This window comes from Thamnophis sirtalis, unplaced genomic scaffold (assembly GCF_051295495.1).
Source record: "Thamnophis sirtalis isolate CommonGarterSnake01/CBP01778 unplaced genomic scaffold, rThaSir2_p1.2 scaffold_2, whole genome shotgun sequence".
Lineage (NCBI taxonomy): Eukaryota > Metazoa > Chordata > Lepidosauria > Squamata > Natricidae > Thamnophis > Thamnophis sirtalis.
In genome coordinates, this window is record NW_028261382.1 from 52,737,931 (window position 1) to 52,751,587 (window position 13,657).

General features: G+C 44.6%; 1 protein-coding gene across 2 annotated transcripts; it reads left to right on the forward strand.

Moving 5' to 3' along the window:
• Positions 1-3,079: 3,079 nt before the first annotated feature.
• On the forward strand, positions 3,080-12,824 carry TMED2 (transmembrane p24 trafficking protein 2). Of its 2 annotated transcripts, XM_087705544.1 has the most exons (5): positions 3,080-3,374; positions 5,858-6,050; positions 7,535-7,555; positions 9,495-9,602; positions 10,975-12,824. In XM_087705544.1, the coding sequence occupies exons 1-5, from the start codon at positions 3,195-3,197 to the stop codon at positions 11,097-11,099; spliced, it is 627 nt and encodes a 208-aa protein (XP_087561670.1). In that variant the 5' UTR covers positions 3,080-3,194; the 3' UTR covers positions 11,100-12,824. The 2 variants fall into 2 exon arrangements, with proteins under 2 accessions (XP_087561670.1, XP_013911179.1); XM_014055704.2 differs by lacking the exon at positions 7,535-7,555 and having other exon boundaries at positions 3,084-3,374.
• The last annotated feature ends 833 nt before the right edge of the window (positions 12,825-13,657 follow it).

Genomic DNA, 13,657 nt, shown 5'->3' on the forward strand with positions numbered 1-13,657 from the left:
CGTCTGAGTCGGTCTGTTCCTCCTCCTCCTCCTCCTCCTCCGCTGGAGGGCTGGCTGGGCTGGGCATCCCGGCTTGGAGAGGCGGAGCGCCTCGGAGAGGGAGAGAGAGACGGGCGGAGGCGGAGGAAGGATGCTCCGGGGGCCAGGCGCGCCGATGGGTTTTCCCACGGTCGGGGTGGCTCCTGGAGGAACGAGGAAAGGAGACGGCCCGCTTCCCCGCTGGACTTTGGCAAGAGGTTGAAGGCGTTGGTAGACTTAGGCGGTGGAGGGTTTCCTGGCTAAGCAGGGGGTGGGACTAGAAGACCTCCAAGGTCCCTTCCAACTCTGCTATTGTATATTACTGTATATTTTTCCTCCAGGGTTCCTTTCGACTCTGTTATTTTATTCCACTCTATTCTATTTCTACTCTAATTCTATTCTATTCCATTCCATTCTAATATATTTCTATTTTTATTTCTAATTCTATTCTAATTCTATTCCACTCTATTCTATTCTATTTCTAATTCTATTCTATTCCATCCTATTCTAATATTATTCTATTCCATTCCATTCCATTCCTAATTCTATTATAATCTATTTCTATTCCACTCTATTCTATTTCTAATTCTATCTCTAATTCTATTCCATTCCATTCTGACATATTTCTATTCCATTCCATTCTATTCTATTTCTAATTCTATTATAATTTATTTCTACTCCACTCTATTCTATTTCTAATTCTATTTTATTCCATTCTATTCTAATATATTTCTATTTCTAATTCTATTCTAATCTATTTCTATTCTGCTCTATTCTATTCTATTTCTAATTCTATTCTATTCTGATATATTTCTATTCTACTCCATTCCATTCCTAATTCTATTATAATTTATTTCTATTCCACTCTATTCTATTCTATTCTATTCTATTTCTATTCTATTCCATTCTATTCTAATATATTTCTATTTCTTATTCTATTCTAATATATTTCCATTCTGCTCTATTCTATTTCTAATTCTATTCTATTCCATTCTGATATATTTCTATTCTATTCCATTCCATTCTATTTCTAATTCTATTATAATCTATTTCTATTCCACTCTATTCTATTTCTAATTCTATTCTATTCCATTCTATTCTAATATATTTCTATTTCTATTCTATTATAATCTATTTCGATTCCACTCTATTCTATTCTATTCCATTCTATTCTAATGACTGAAGTTCTAAGGGCACTGAGAAAGAGATTTTATCCATTTTTCTCATTTATGACAGTTGCAGCATCCCCATGGATTAAATGGATTACAATTCAGAGGCTTGGCCACCGGTTCACATTTATCATGGTTGCAATGTCCTGTGATCCACTTGTATGACCTTTTTTATTTTTGTTTCACACTTATGACCATTGCAGCATCCTCTTGGTCATGTGATTTGCATTTATGTATTCTTGTGTGTGTGTATTATAGTTATATACATATATGTGTATGTGTTTGTATTATAGTTATATATATGTGTGTGTGTGTGTGTGTGTGTATAGATATATAGAGATATAGATGAGATATATTCTCTATCTATCTATCTATCTATCTATCTATCTATCTATCTATCTATCTATCTATCTATCTAATCTCTGTCTCTATCTCTCTAGCTATTAAATAGAATATTTAATATTTAATACAAAAAATATGTCAAGAAAGGATTCTTGGGACTTTCTGTATAGTAGTAATGTTAAATATTTTGAAATAGATTTCATTAATGACAACCTGCTGGAAAGCTTGGACTGTTAAGTCCCAAAGGTGTTTCTCCAAAGGCAAGTGGATTTTTGGGTTTTTTTTTTCTCTCCTTCCGTTCTGAAGAAGCTTCTTGGATGAGAAGCCAAATGTTTTCAAGAAAACCAAAGAAACTCCAGTTGGAAAAAGCACCTTTGGGACAACCACGATCTGGATGACTGAGAATCTCCATTGGATTGTCAAGTATTTTCACCTTACAGAGGCCTGGATAAACGTCAAATCCCTGGCATTTAATGCTCAATGGGCACATTCCTCTATTTCTTTTTCTAGGTGCTTTGGAAGTTTTTAGGATTATTCAAATTGAGGTGAATCTTTGAAGAGATGCTGGAAGTCACCTAAAAAGCAAAAAGTTGGTCTTTGTCTGGGTTACGGAATTTGGAAGGGAGATTGAATGAAAGGAAAGACTCTGACTCCGACTCCCGAACCCAGGAAACAGCCCAATTAAGTGATTTAGGACAGGTCCTCTCACTTACAACCACTTCAGCCTCCCTATGTCATAAAGCGGTCAGAAAGGGCCTGGCCAAGAGAAGGCACCCTCTTTTAGGATACAGGTTGTATCCTAAGCCACTGGCAGATGAAATGGTGACTGCGCTGATGATTCTCCCTCCAGCTTTCCTTCGGTCACTAAACGGGGCAGTCGCTAAACGAGGACTACCTGGCCTGACCCAGTTCCATTATCCGATCACCATTAATTTTTGTTTTTTTCAGGGTGTATCGACCTCATCAAATAAATGCACTGGTAGTCTTCAAAATACGGTGGACTCCAAGGCCCATCACACACACACACACAAACACAGAATGATGGGGTTTGGAGTCCAAGAGACTCCCAGAGAGCCCCCCCGAGCAGGCGGACCGGTTAGGGGAAAGACTCTGCAGGACGCCCAGACCCGCGGCCGGTGGAGAGGCGGGGATAATGGGTTTTGTAGTCCATCCCCTCTGAAGCGGCTGCTTGTTGAAAAAGTTGCATTTAGAATAAACCCGTTTTCCAGCAGAGCAAAACGCTTTTTGGTGGGAAATGTCCCTTCCGAGCCGCCGTCGCAGGAGTCATTTCACCCACCCCCACCCTGTCTGGAGATGCGCCGATTGGCCTCACGAGCCACCGTCCTTAGCCACTCCACCCATCTCTCTCTCCCTCTCTACACGCCCTCGTCCAGTTCTTTTCCTCCAATCAGCGTTCGCCTCTTTCCTTCTGCCCCGCCCCTCTTCCCGCCTTCCCCCTCCCAGCCCAGCGTCGCTGCGTCCCAGACGGTACGTGGCATCGAGGAGGCCTCGGGCCTATGAGGAGCGGCCCCGTGCACCGGAAGGGGCGTGGCCTGGGCCGGAAGCGGCGCCCCCTTGCTCTCCGTTGCCCGCCTGTTCGCGGCCCGGCTCGCCTCATCCTCGCTCTCCGTCCGTCGCGTGGCCCGCCTCGCTCCCCCGCCTGCCATGTCGCCGGTGCGGGCCGTGCTGGCGCTACTGGCCGCGCTCTGGGCCCCGGCGGCCGGCTACTTCGTCAGCATCGACGCGCACGCCGAGGAGTGCTTCCTCGAGCGGGTCCCCTCCGGCACCAAGATGGGGCTCATCTTCGAGGTGGCCGAGGGAGGCTTCCTCGACATCGACGTCGAGGCGAGTCCCGGAGGGCGGGCGGGCTGCGTGTGTGGGAAAAAAAAATCCGGGCTGCGGGACTTGTGGGAAGGCCAGGGTGCCTCTGAGCGCGTGCAGAGTGCCGGCCTCAGGTCTGCGCCTTGGCAAGCTGGGAGGTGGAGAGGAGCTTTTATCTTCGCCCCCACCCAAATTTAGGAGGGGAAAATGAGGGTTTTTTTTGGGGGGAGGGAGTGGGGTAGACTGCTTTGCCAGCTGGAGGTTCTACTCCGGGCTGCTTAAAAGAGGCGGTGGAGCTGCTCAGGCGGTGACAGTTTGGGGGCTTCTGAGGAAGGGAAGCTGAGAGTGGAGCCACATGCACATCGAATGCGTTTACAAAGGTGGTCCTCGACTTATGACCAGGATTGGCCCTCCGATTACTAAGCAAGACAGTTGTTAAGCGAGCTTTGCCTCTTTTTTTATGATCATCCTGGTGGGCGTTGTTAAGGGGAACGCTGCACCTATTAAAGTAAGTTAAATAACGGGGTCGTTAAGCGAAACCGGCTTCCCCGTTGACGTTGCTTCTCAGAAGGGAATCATGTAACTCCGGGAGGGTGCAGCCGTCATAAATACGAGAGCAGAAATCTTTTCCTGGCTTCTGAGAAAGGGGAGCTCTGGGAATAGAGCCACATGCATTTGCACAGGTGGTCCTCGACTTATGACCAGAATTGGGCCTCAGATTTCCACTGCTAAGCGAGAACAGTTGTTAAGCGAGACAGTTGTTAAGCGAGCTTTGCCCCTATTTTACGACCTTCCTTCCCTTGTTAGGGGAATCGCTGCAGCTGTTAAGTAAGTTAAATAACTCGGTTGTTATATGAACCCGGCTTCCCCATTGACTTTGCTTCAGAAAGGAATCATGTAACTCCAGGACACTGCAACCGTCATAAATACAAAACCAGTGGGCAAGGGTCTTGTATTTTGATCCTGTGAACTGTGGAGAATGCTGCAGCAGTCAAAAGTGTGATAAAACGGTCGCGAGTCGCTTCCCTCGGTGCCGTCATAACTTGGAATGGTCGCTAAACGAAAGTCGAGAACCACCCGTAACTTGCTACCGGTAGTATCCATTACTTGGACGTAGTGGCGAAGAGCAGAAGGCCTGAGAACGAGGACAAAAATGGGCTAGAAGTAATTGTGTGTGAGGAAGAAGGAAGGATGAGGTGTCCACCAGGCAGGGACAGATTATGGGCAAGCAAACAATAATTCTTCATCAAATAATTCGACAAATGCTATTTGTCGTTTCTTAGCAGAACTTTTGAATTTATAACGACAAAAAATATGTCGCCATTGTTGGTTTTGCGGGATAAACTCCTGGAGGATCATCTGTGTTTAGCTTTATTGGGTGTGTCTGTGTGTTTAGAAAAGGTTGAACAATAGCAGTGGACCTGTATGAGCTTGTTGAACTTTCTAAATAATAATAATAATAATAATTGTTTGGAGCTACCTGGGAAATCACTGATCAATTAGGACAGGTGTAGGGTTGTAGTGTTTCCTGGTTAAAGTAACACAAAACAAGGACACATAGTTGTGTGGGATCGTGATACTGTTCTCTTTTAGTGTATATAATTATTTCGATTGCTCCGAAGTCTGCTATGATATAGTTTTCTTGTGAGTTGCGTTCTAACACTCCTGGCTGGCTACTGTGGAAACTAGATTCCTGATTAGAATTTGATAACATCCAGTAAGAACAATACCACATTTTGATACCCTGAAATTCATTATGGAATTCCATCTCTGAGCAGTATTGAATGCCATCTGCTGGATTTCTTATACATTATGTTTTTATTCTGCCTTTTTTCCCCCTGTCAATTTAAGGCAGCGTACATAACCTCAGTAGGGACACAGTGGCTAAGATGCTGAGTTTGTCTGTTAGAAAGGTCGGCAGTTTGGCGGTTCGAATCCCGAGTGCCGCGTAACGGAGTGAGCTCCCGTGACTTGTCCCAGCTTCTGCCAACCTAGCTGTTCAAAAGCACGTTAAAAAATGCAAGTAGAAAAATAGGAACCACTTTTGGTGGGAAGGGAACAGCGTTCCGTGCGCCTTCGGCATTGAGTCATGCCGGCCACATGACCACGGAGACGTCTTCGGACAGCGCTGGCTCTTCGGCTTTGAAACGGGGATGAGCACCACCCCCTAGAGTCAGGAACGAGTAGCACATATGTGCGAGGGGAACCTTTACCTATATACCTCATGTTCCTACCTCTGGTTTTCCTATAACAACGACCTTGTGAGGCAAGTTGTTGACCCGAAGTCACTCAAACAGTGTGGATGCTTGGAGAGACGATAAAACACAGTGTTCTAACCAAACTACCTTCCCTTATTGGCTCTCTTTGAACTCAAATCGTTGAAACATATATTGTTATTATTTGACCACCCTTGCCACGTTTCGCACACGAGTTCCACAAAGAAGCTTCTCTTTTGCTTTGGGGGCATTGAAGAATAACACACACCCCCCTTTCCTCCTTGCTTTCAGATCACAGGCCCCGATAACAAGGGCATTCACAAAGGCGACAGAGAATCCAGTGGGAAGTACACCTTCGCGGCTCACATGGACGGGACGTATAAGTTCTGCTTCAGCAACAAAATGTCCACCATGACTCCAAAGATCGTGATGTTCACCATCGACATTGGGGAGGCTCCTAAGGGACAGGACATGGAGACAGAAGGTGAGGCCAGGCGCCCCCCCACAAATTCCCCTGCTTGCCGCCTTTCCTCCCCCCTCCGACATTATGTGTTTCGTAGGTTCTAAGCTCTTCTCTCTTTTGGGGTTTGAAATGTCGCCACGACGTCTCTCAGTGCCAGAATGGAATTTTTTCCAGGGGAAACGATTTCCGATGTGAACATCCCGAGTAACGGCGGGGGCGGGTCTCCCATGTGGTGGATCTTGTTTGCGTTTCATTTTTGTGCCTTTCCCGCAGAGCTTGCCGTCCCAACGTCCCTTCGTGTCTAGGCGTGTCAGCTTTCATCTCTCTTCAAAGCTCCGGATAGGATGAGTGGCTGTATAGGAAGCGGGTGCCACACTGAAACATGGTTCTGAACATGGGCTGGTGGCTGACTTTTTTTGTGTCCCGTGGTCTTTATCTCTCTGTGTGGCCTTCATGGTGCTGTTTGTATGGATATGCTTGGCAGGCTCAACTTTACCCTCAGCTCTTTCCTATCTCTTACACGGTCCTTGATAGACTTTTTCCCCTGGTTTATACCAGTGAATAGCCCTTTCTTCTATTTACTCATTCTCTACTACTCTAGTCTTTCTTATCTCTTAGATTCCCAGCCTTCCTTTCCACAGACTATTCTGTGGTTGCCAACTCCTTGCCTTCTTTTCTTTTTTCCTTCCTTTTTTCCTTCCTTCCTTCCCACCTTCCTTTCTTTCTTTCTTTTTTTCTTTCTTTCTTATTTATTTTCTTTCTTATTTATTTTCTTTCTTTCTTATTTATTTTCTTTCTTTCTTATTTATTTATTTTCTTTCTTTCTTATTTTCTTTCTTATTTTCTTTCTTTTTCTTTCTTATTTTCTTTCTTTCTTATTTTCTTTCTTTTTCTTTCTTTCTTATTTTCTTATTTTCTTTCTTATTTTCTTTCTTCCCTTCTTTCTTATTTTCTTTCTTATTTTCTTTCTTTCCTTCTTTCTTATTTTCTTTCTTATTTATTTATTTTCTTTCTTTCTTTCTTATTTTCTTTCTTATTTTCTTTCTTTGTTATATTCTTTGTTATTTTCTTTCTTATTTTCTTTCTTACTTTCTTTCTTTTTCTTTCTTTCTTTCTTATTTTCTTTCATTTTCTTTCTTATTTTATTTTTTTCTTATTTTCCTTCCTTCCTTCCTTCCTTTCTTTCTGCTCCTTGATCAGAGAATTGTGATTTGCAAAGCACATCCTCATCCCCCTATCATGCACAGGCTATCGTCTGTATTTGATTCTCAGAGAACACGATGGAGCCCCTCCTGCGATGCTCCCCACAAAAAGTTCCCTTTTGGGGGAAGCTGTTAATCCAGTGGGACGGCCGGTCCTAAGAGTTGGCAACTCCTCTTTTAAAGTCTGTTGGAAAGAGGGCCGTGCTAAAATTGTCCCCTTTGTTTTTTTTTGGGGGGGGGGGGGGTTGTTAGCTTCTTTCCTTTTGACTCTCCCTCCTGCTCACCTCTTCTGCTTTTCCTTAGGTGGTGGAGATACCTGGGATGGTAGGTGTTCTTCTCTGAAGAAAGTCTGTTAATCCCTCTTGGTTTTGCTTCTCCTAATCTGTTAACAGCATTACAGAGCTTTGTGTGATGGGATAAGAGGCTCCTTGCTAACTTATTGATGACTCTGGGGTTGTCGTGCTCGGATAGAAAGGCCTGAGTGTTATATGCCAAAGAAACACTTCAAGATTGTTATCCCCTTCGTCTCAAAACAATATAGATGTTTGTTCTCCAACGGAGATACAGGCTCTGCAGCTCCAGAGCCTTCCTTGGACTAAAAACCAAGATAGCCCTTAGCAATAACACTTAGATTTATCTACCGCTTTACAGTGCTTTTACAGCCCTCTCTAAGCGGTTTACAGAGTCAGCCTCTTTCCCCCAACGATCTGGGTCCTCATTTTACCCATCTCGGAAGGACGGAAGGCTGAGTCAACCTGGAGCCAGTCAGAATCGAACTGCTGGCAGTTGGCAGAATTAGCGTTGCCCATCTTCCGTTCTTTCCTTTTCTGTTCATGCCGCAATCTTCACCTTCCATTTTAAAATATCCCAGTCTCTTTTTCCTTGCTTCCTGCTATCTTCAGGACTGGAGACGATCGTCCTTCAGTGTTCTCACCTCGGCTTCCCAAAAGCACAAAGCCGACTCCTCGTCCCGATAAAACCCCTTTTGTTTACTTTAAAGGGAATTCCTCTCCAGCAAAGTCTTCCCAGAGATTTCACAACTACAGACCTTTATCGGGCTTGGGGAGCTGCCAGGCCGATATCTTCCAAACGCCACTCTGTAGCAGCAATTACTTGGCAAGAAATCAGGAACAGATCTTCACCCTAATGAATTGAACTAGTTGTCTCTTCCAAGCTCCACTCCCCTTTTGCTCATCTTTTATATCCTATGGGAGGGGCCATTCACCGTCCACCTGTGTCTTTATTCCCGAGTCGGCCCTTGTTCCTTAGCTGTTCCTTTCTCCTGGCAGCTCCCATGGGGAACAGGCTCCAGTTGTTCTTCTGCCTCACTGATGTCTGACTCTGAAGGCAGCTGATAACTGTCAGAGGGCCCTGGCCCCCTCTCTGCCCCCGACACAGAGCCTTCCCCAGACTCCAGGACTGGCCCAGGTTCCTCCCCAACCCTCCTCACTGTCTTGAGTCTGCCACCAGCTGTGCTGGCCGCTGGCGGGCTACAACATTCAGAATCCTATGCCAAAAGCTCCCCCCCCCCCCCCGTTCCTTTTATTGTTCTTTTATTATTGTTGCCTCCCTGCTTTCATCCCGTTGCTTGTGCTCTGGATTTCCTACAATGGATCAGATCAGACAGCAAGTCGGGTCTCTTCCCAAACTCAATAATTCTGCACTGGCTTTGTGGTGTTCTTTAACTGAGTGCCCTACGATAAGGGAAGCGTTTGAGTTGAGATCACAGTTGGAATATCTTCTGCCGGAGCGGCAGTTGAACTGTGAAACAAACGCTTGTGAGTGTTCGCATGTTTCGAAGCCACCGTAAAAACCAATTGTACTAATAACGCACTCTTCGCTTGCACAATTGTCTTGGCCTCGATGTTGTTCCTGTAAGTTTGGTGGGTCCTCTTTTACGATACGATCTGGTTTTCTTCCCATCTGGGAATCATTCCTCCTTTCTTTGGTAACACAAGATGGAAAATTAATCCGTGCCAGCGCCTGAAAGAACAGAGGTAAGGGGTTTTGTATGAGTGGTGGGGGAGGAAAGAGACTCTTCGGAATGGTGTTTCTGTCTCTTTAACAGCTGCCCTCCTTGGACCGTAAACAGTTTAGGTGGGAGTTAAAATAAATGGCTTAGCTAGCATGCTTTGGGCTTTATTTTAAGAAGGTTCTGTGCTCATATACTTTGCTGGCCGTGGACATGTCGGATGGCTTCACAGTTGCAGCTGGGTTGTCGTTATCTCTGGCCCGAGTGTGAGGTTGTGTAATTCTTCCACAGCTCACCAGAACAAGCTAGAAGAGATGATTAACGAATTAGCGGTGGCCATGACGGCCGTCAAGCACGAACAGGAATACATGGAAGTTCGCGAAAGAGTACATCGAGCGAGTAAGTGCGGTTCTGTGTCCTTTTTTAGTGGGGTGTGTTTCTTCCTCCTCTCCGTTTTTTGCACTCAACGATTGGTCTGTTAGCCCTTGGCAACAACGGCATTTGACACAGGTGAGTGAGCAGGCTGGCAGAAGAGGAAGAGAAGGAACCCGATCTTGCAACAGAGAGGAGGAGGGAAGTGGTTTTTCTGAAACAGGAGGCGGGGTGGGAAGAAGAGGAGGAGACTGGGTAGTTGCAGTGAATGGGCGTGGTCAATGTGGGGTTTGATTAACCACAGCAGCAGAAAGACTTAAGCTACTTAAGTGTAGAGTGATGCTTAAAGTGCTAGGAACCAGGAAATGGGGAGTTCCAGTCCTGCCTCACACCTGAAAGTTGACAGAATGACTTTGGGTCAATCACTAGGAGACGGTGAGTTCTAGTCCCACCTTAGCCATGAAAAAGCCAGAGGGGTGACTTTGGTCTAGTCCCTTTCTCTCAGCCCAGACCACCTCACAGGATTGTTGTTATGGGGAAAAGAGGAGGAGGAGGAAGTATTAGAGCTGTTTGTTGCCTTGAGTTATTTATTCTTCTATATTTAAAGGCCAAATACCACTCACTCATCACGAAATCTCCAGAATTGTAAAATCTACAAACTTGAAATTTGGCGCGTATGTTCCTCTTGGCTTCCAGGTGCTCGTTAAGAAAGGATTTTTCAAAATGACCGTCAGATCATTACTAATTCTTATACAGTAATTAACACGCTCTGATGCTAAGGAGTTCTACTTCCCCTCCCCACCTGAAAAGAACTCTGTTCCAACTGCCAGTTGCCTCACATTCCGTTACCTCAGTTCAAACTGGCAGACGTTCTACTCCTTCCCTCAGGAGCGGTCCTGGGCTCCTTGTAGTACTAAACGTCGGTACCTCACCAAAATCTACGCCTTCCACCTATAGAACTGTTTCCGGACTCAAGGCAACGGGAGCGACATTCTCTTATGTGTTCCAATCACCGACCACCACTGAGCCAACGGATTGTGAGCCAAATTTCTCCTGCATAGCCCAATCGCATAGTTTCATCGCGAAGCACGGGTATCCAGCTAGTAAAGTAATAAAAGTGAAATAAAAATATAGTAAGTGCTGAAGATTTTCAGCGGTAGCAGAAACTTGCTAGGTGTTCCAATGATTTGTAGGTTTGGTTGGCATGATCCCTAGAAATTCCTGCACGGCTGGTTCTCCCCTTCCTCCCCCCAGAAGATTCCTAGACATGGAGTAGAGACTCCATCGATGAGCTAAGTATGTGCGGCTTAGATAAGAGGAATTCTTGAAGTTACTCAGTTCTGGATCCGTAGTTTTTCCCATGCTAATTTTTTGACTTTTCTTCTTGGTTTCTTTTCAGTTAACGACAACACAAATAGCAGAGTGGTCCTCTGGTCGTTCTTCGAAGCCCTCGTACTAGTTGCAATGACACTGGGACAGATCTACTACCTGAAGAGGTTTTTCGAAGTCCGGAGAGTGGTTTAATCAAACTATGGCTCCCAGACCCCATTCTGGTGATCCCCAGACTCTTTTACCAAACAACTTCGTTGCAAAAATCACATTAGTTTCCTTTATTCCACCCCCTCCCTCCCCCCCCTTGCATCCTGAACTATAAAACTTTTTAAGTTTAATGTCTTCTTAGCTTAATTCTGGGTTTCTTTGGGGTATTTTTGTTTTGTTGCTGTTTTTGTTTTGATATGAGGCGATAAACCCGCCGTGAGTTATTTTTCGGAAATTGGACGATTTTGTTTCTCAGGAGCCAAAATGATTTGAACCAAAACGACAAGCGTTAGTTGGAAAAACAATACCCTTGCTTGTCTTAAGTCTGGGTCTCTCCCCCCCCCCTCTTTTTTTTTAGGTTTCTCTGGGAGTTATTCTATTTTATTTGCAGCAAATTGCTGACATTTTGTCTTTGAAATGGTACAGGGCGTTTTGATAATAACGTACAGACCTGTGGAGAAGATTCTCTAACTCAACCAGTTAGTTCACTAAACAGTTATGGTGTACCCCAATCCTAGCAGAGCTCCCCCACCCCACCCCAAAAAAAGAAATGCCGAGGAAGAAATGAACGTGGTACTATTCACACAAACTAGGAATGGGTGGGGTTAAGTTATGCTTAGATGTCTTCTGTAAAAAAAACCAATATCTTTATGGTGGTTCCACCGATTTGTTCCTTGAGATTTAAGTTAGGGAAACAAGGATATAGCCCTGTTCCAGATGGTCTTTGTTTTCAAACCCAGGAGCTGGTAGTTGGGGATTTGGCTAAGCCTAACGTCGTCCCCTCTCTGCTGATACTTCCAAAGATGCTCCTTTTTTTTCTAGCGCTAGGGTAGGAACAAGCTTTCTGATCTCAGCGTTTCAACTTTTGAGAGGAGTGGGGGGGAGAAGGTTTCTACAGTACTCTGCAGCCTGGGCCAACCTCGGATGGGAAATCACTTTTTTCCTTGACCGAGCGAAATGGAACGGAAAAACGCCACTTCCTATTTTTTGGTTGCTATTTCCAGAGGCTATTTCCCTACTGAACCGGCGGGCCTATTCTCAAGTTATGAGTGCAGTTCCATAACTTTTCTCTTCAGCTTTTCCTCGTTGCCCTTCTCTTCAAGGCACAGGAGCCTCTTCTCCAGAAACGCGCCGTTGCTCCGAATTTGCCGGCCATCTTATTTTCTGCTTGTTCTCTTTTCACGCATCAACATAACGTTTTTATAGAATTGAGGTGTTGTTTCTTTCTTTCTTTCTTTCTTTCTTTTTTCCTTACTTATCCGGATGATGGAATTAACAATCACCACGTCTATCTATCGGGGTGGGCCTGGTCCGAGATTATGTGGTGGCTGATGTATATTGGACTGATGTATATTGCTTATAATTTGGGGAGTGGGGCGGGAACGGGTTCTTTTCAAAGGGGAGGTGTGGAGGGGGGGGGAGAATTCTGTCAGTACTGCAGAAAAAGAGTTTTGTACCAAATTTAATTTAATTAAAATTCGTTACAAGTTTTCCTGGTTCCAGTAATCTTTTCAGCCAGAGACGGAGATTGGAAGAATACTTCGCCGCCAATTCGGTACAGCCATTGTATGCCAATCCTAATCCGAGATCAGTGGAGCTCAGCGTAGGAAATGTACATTTAAAGAAATGTTTGAAATTTGGCCAGATTCAATTAAATAAATGCCTTCTTTAAAAAAATAAAAATTGGTTAGCCTGATGCTTCTCTTAACATTTTCAACAATCATTGTTATTATTTTTTGGGTATGTTTTTATCTTTACCTTAAAGGGACGAGTTATTTCAAATAGGTGTGTAATGGGGCAGGGGGAGACAAACATCTGGAAGATTATATGATGATTTCAAGTCAATGGGACCGATTAGGTTGGCATTTAAACCAACCAAAACCACACCAGCATAATTTTAGAGAAATGCACACAACACAGAAAGTATTCTTGAAATTAGGGACATATTTTAAAAGGCGCCCTCCTTAGAACAATATAATCTCCTTTTGTGGGAAATATTGCTTCTTTCTTTTTCCATGATAAAGGAAGCCTTGCCCTAGTATTCCTTGGAACGTTTTAAGGGTGCAAATATTGGGCCTTTCTTGGAGGGGGTGAGAAGTCTTCCCTGCACCCCAAGACCCTAGGAAGCTGTCCCCAAGCACTCTCGTTTCCTAAGTATAGAATAGAATAAATATGGAATAGAACAGAATAGAATTCTTTATTGGGCGAGTGTGATTGGACACAAGGAATTCGTCTTTGGTGCAGATGCTCTCAGTGTACATAAAGAAAAATAGAATACATTCATCAAGAATCATAAGGCACAACACTTAGTGATAGTCATTGTTGTTAGTTGTGAAGTCATGTCTGACGCATTGTGACCCCATGGATAATGTTCCTCCAGGCCTTCCTGTCCTCTCCCATCCTCTGGAGTCCATTGAAGCTCATGCCGACTGCTTTGGTGTCTCCATCCAGCCACCTCCTTCTCTGCCGTCCCCTTCTTCTTCTTCTGCCCTCCGTCGTTCCCAGCATGAGGCTCTTTCTCCAGGGAGTCCTTCCTCCTCCTC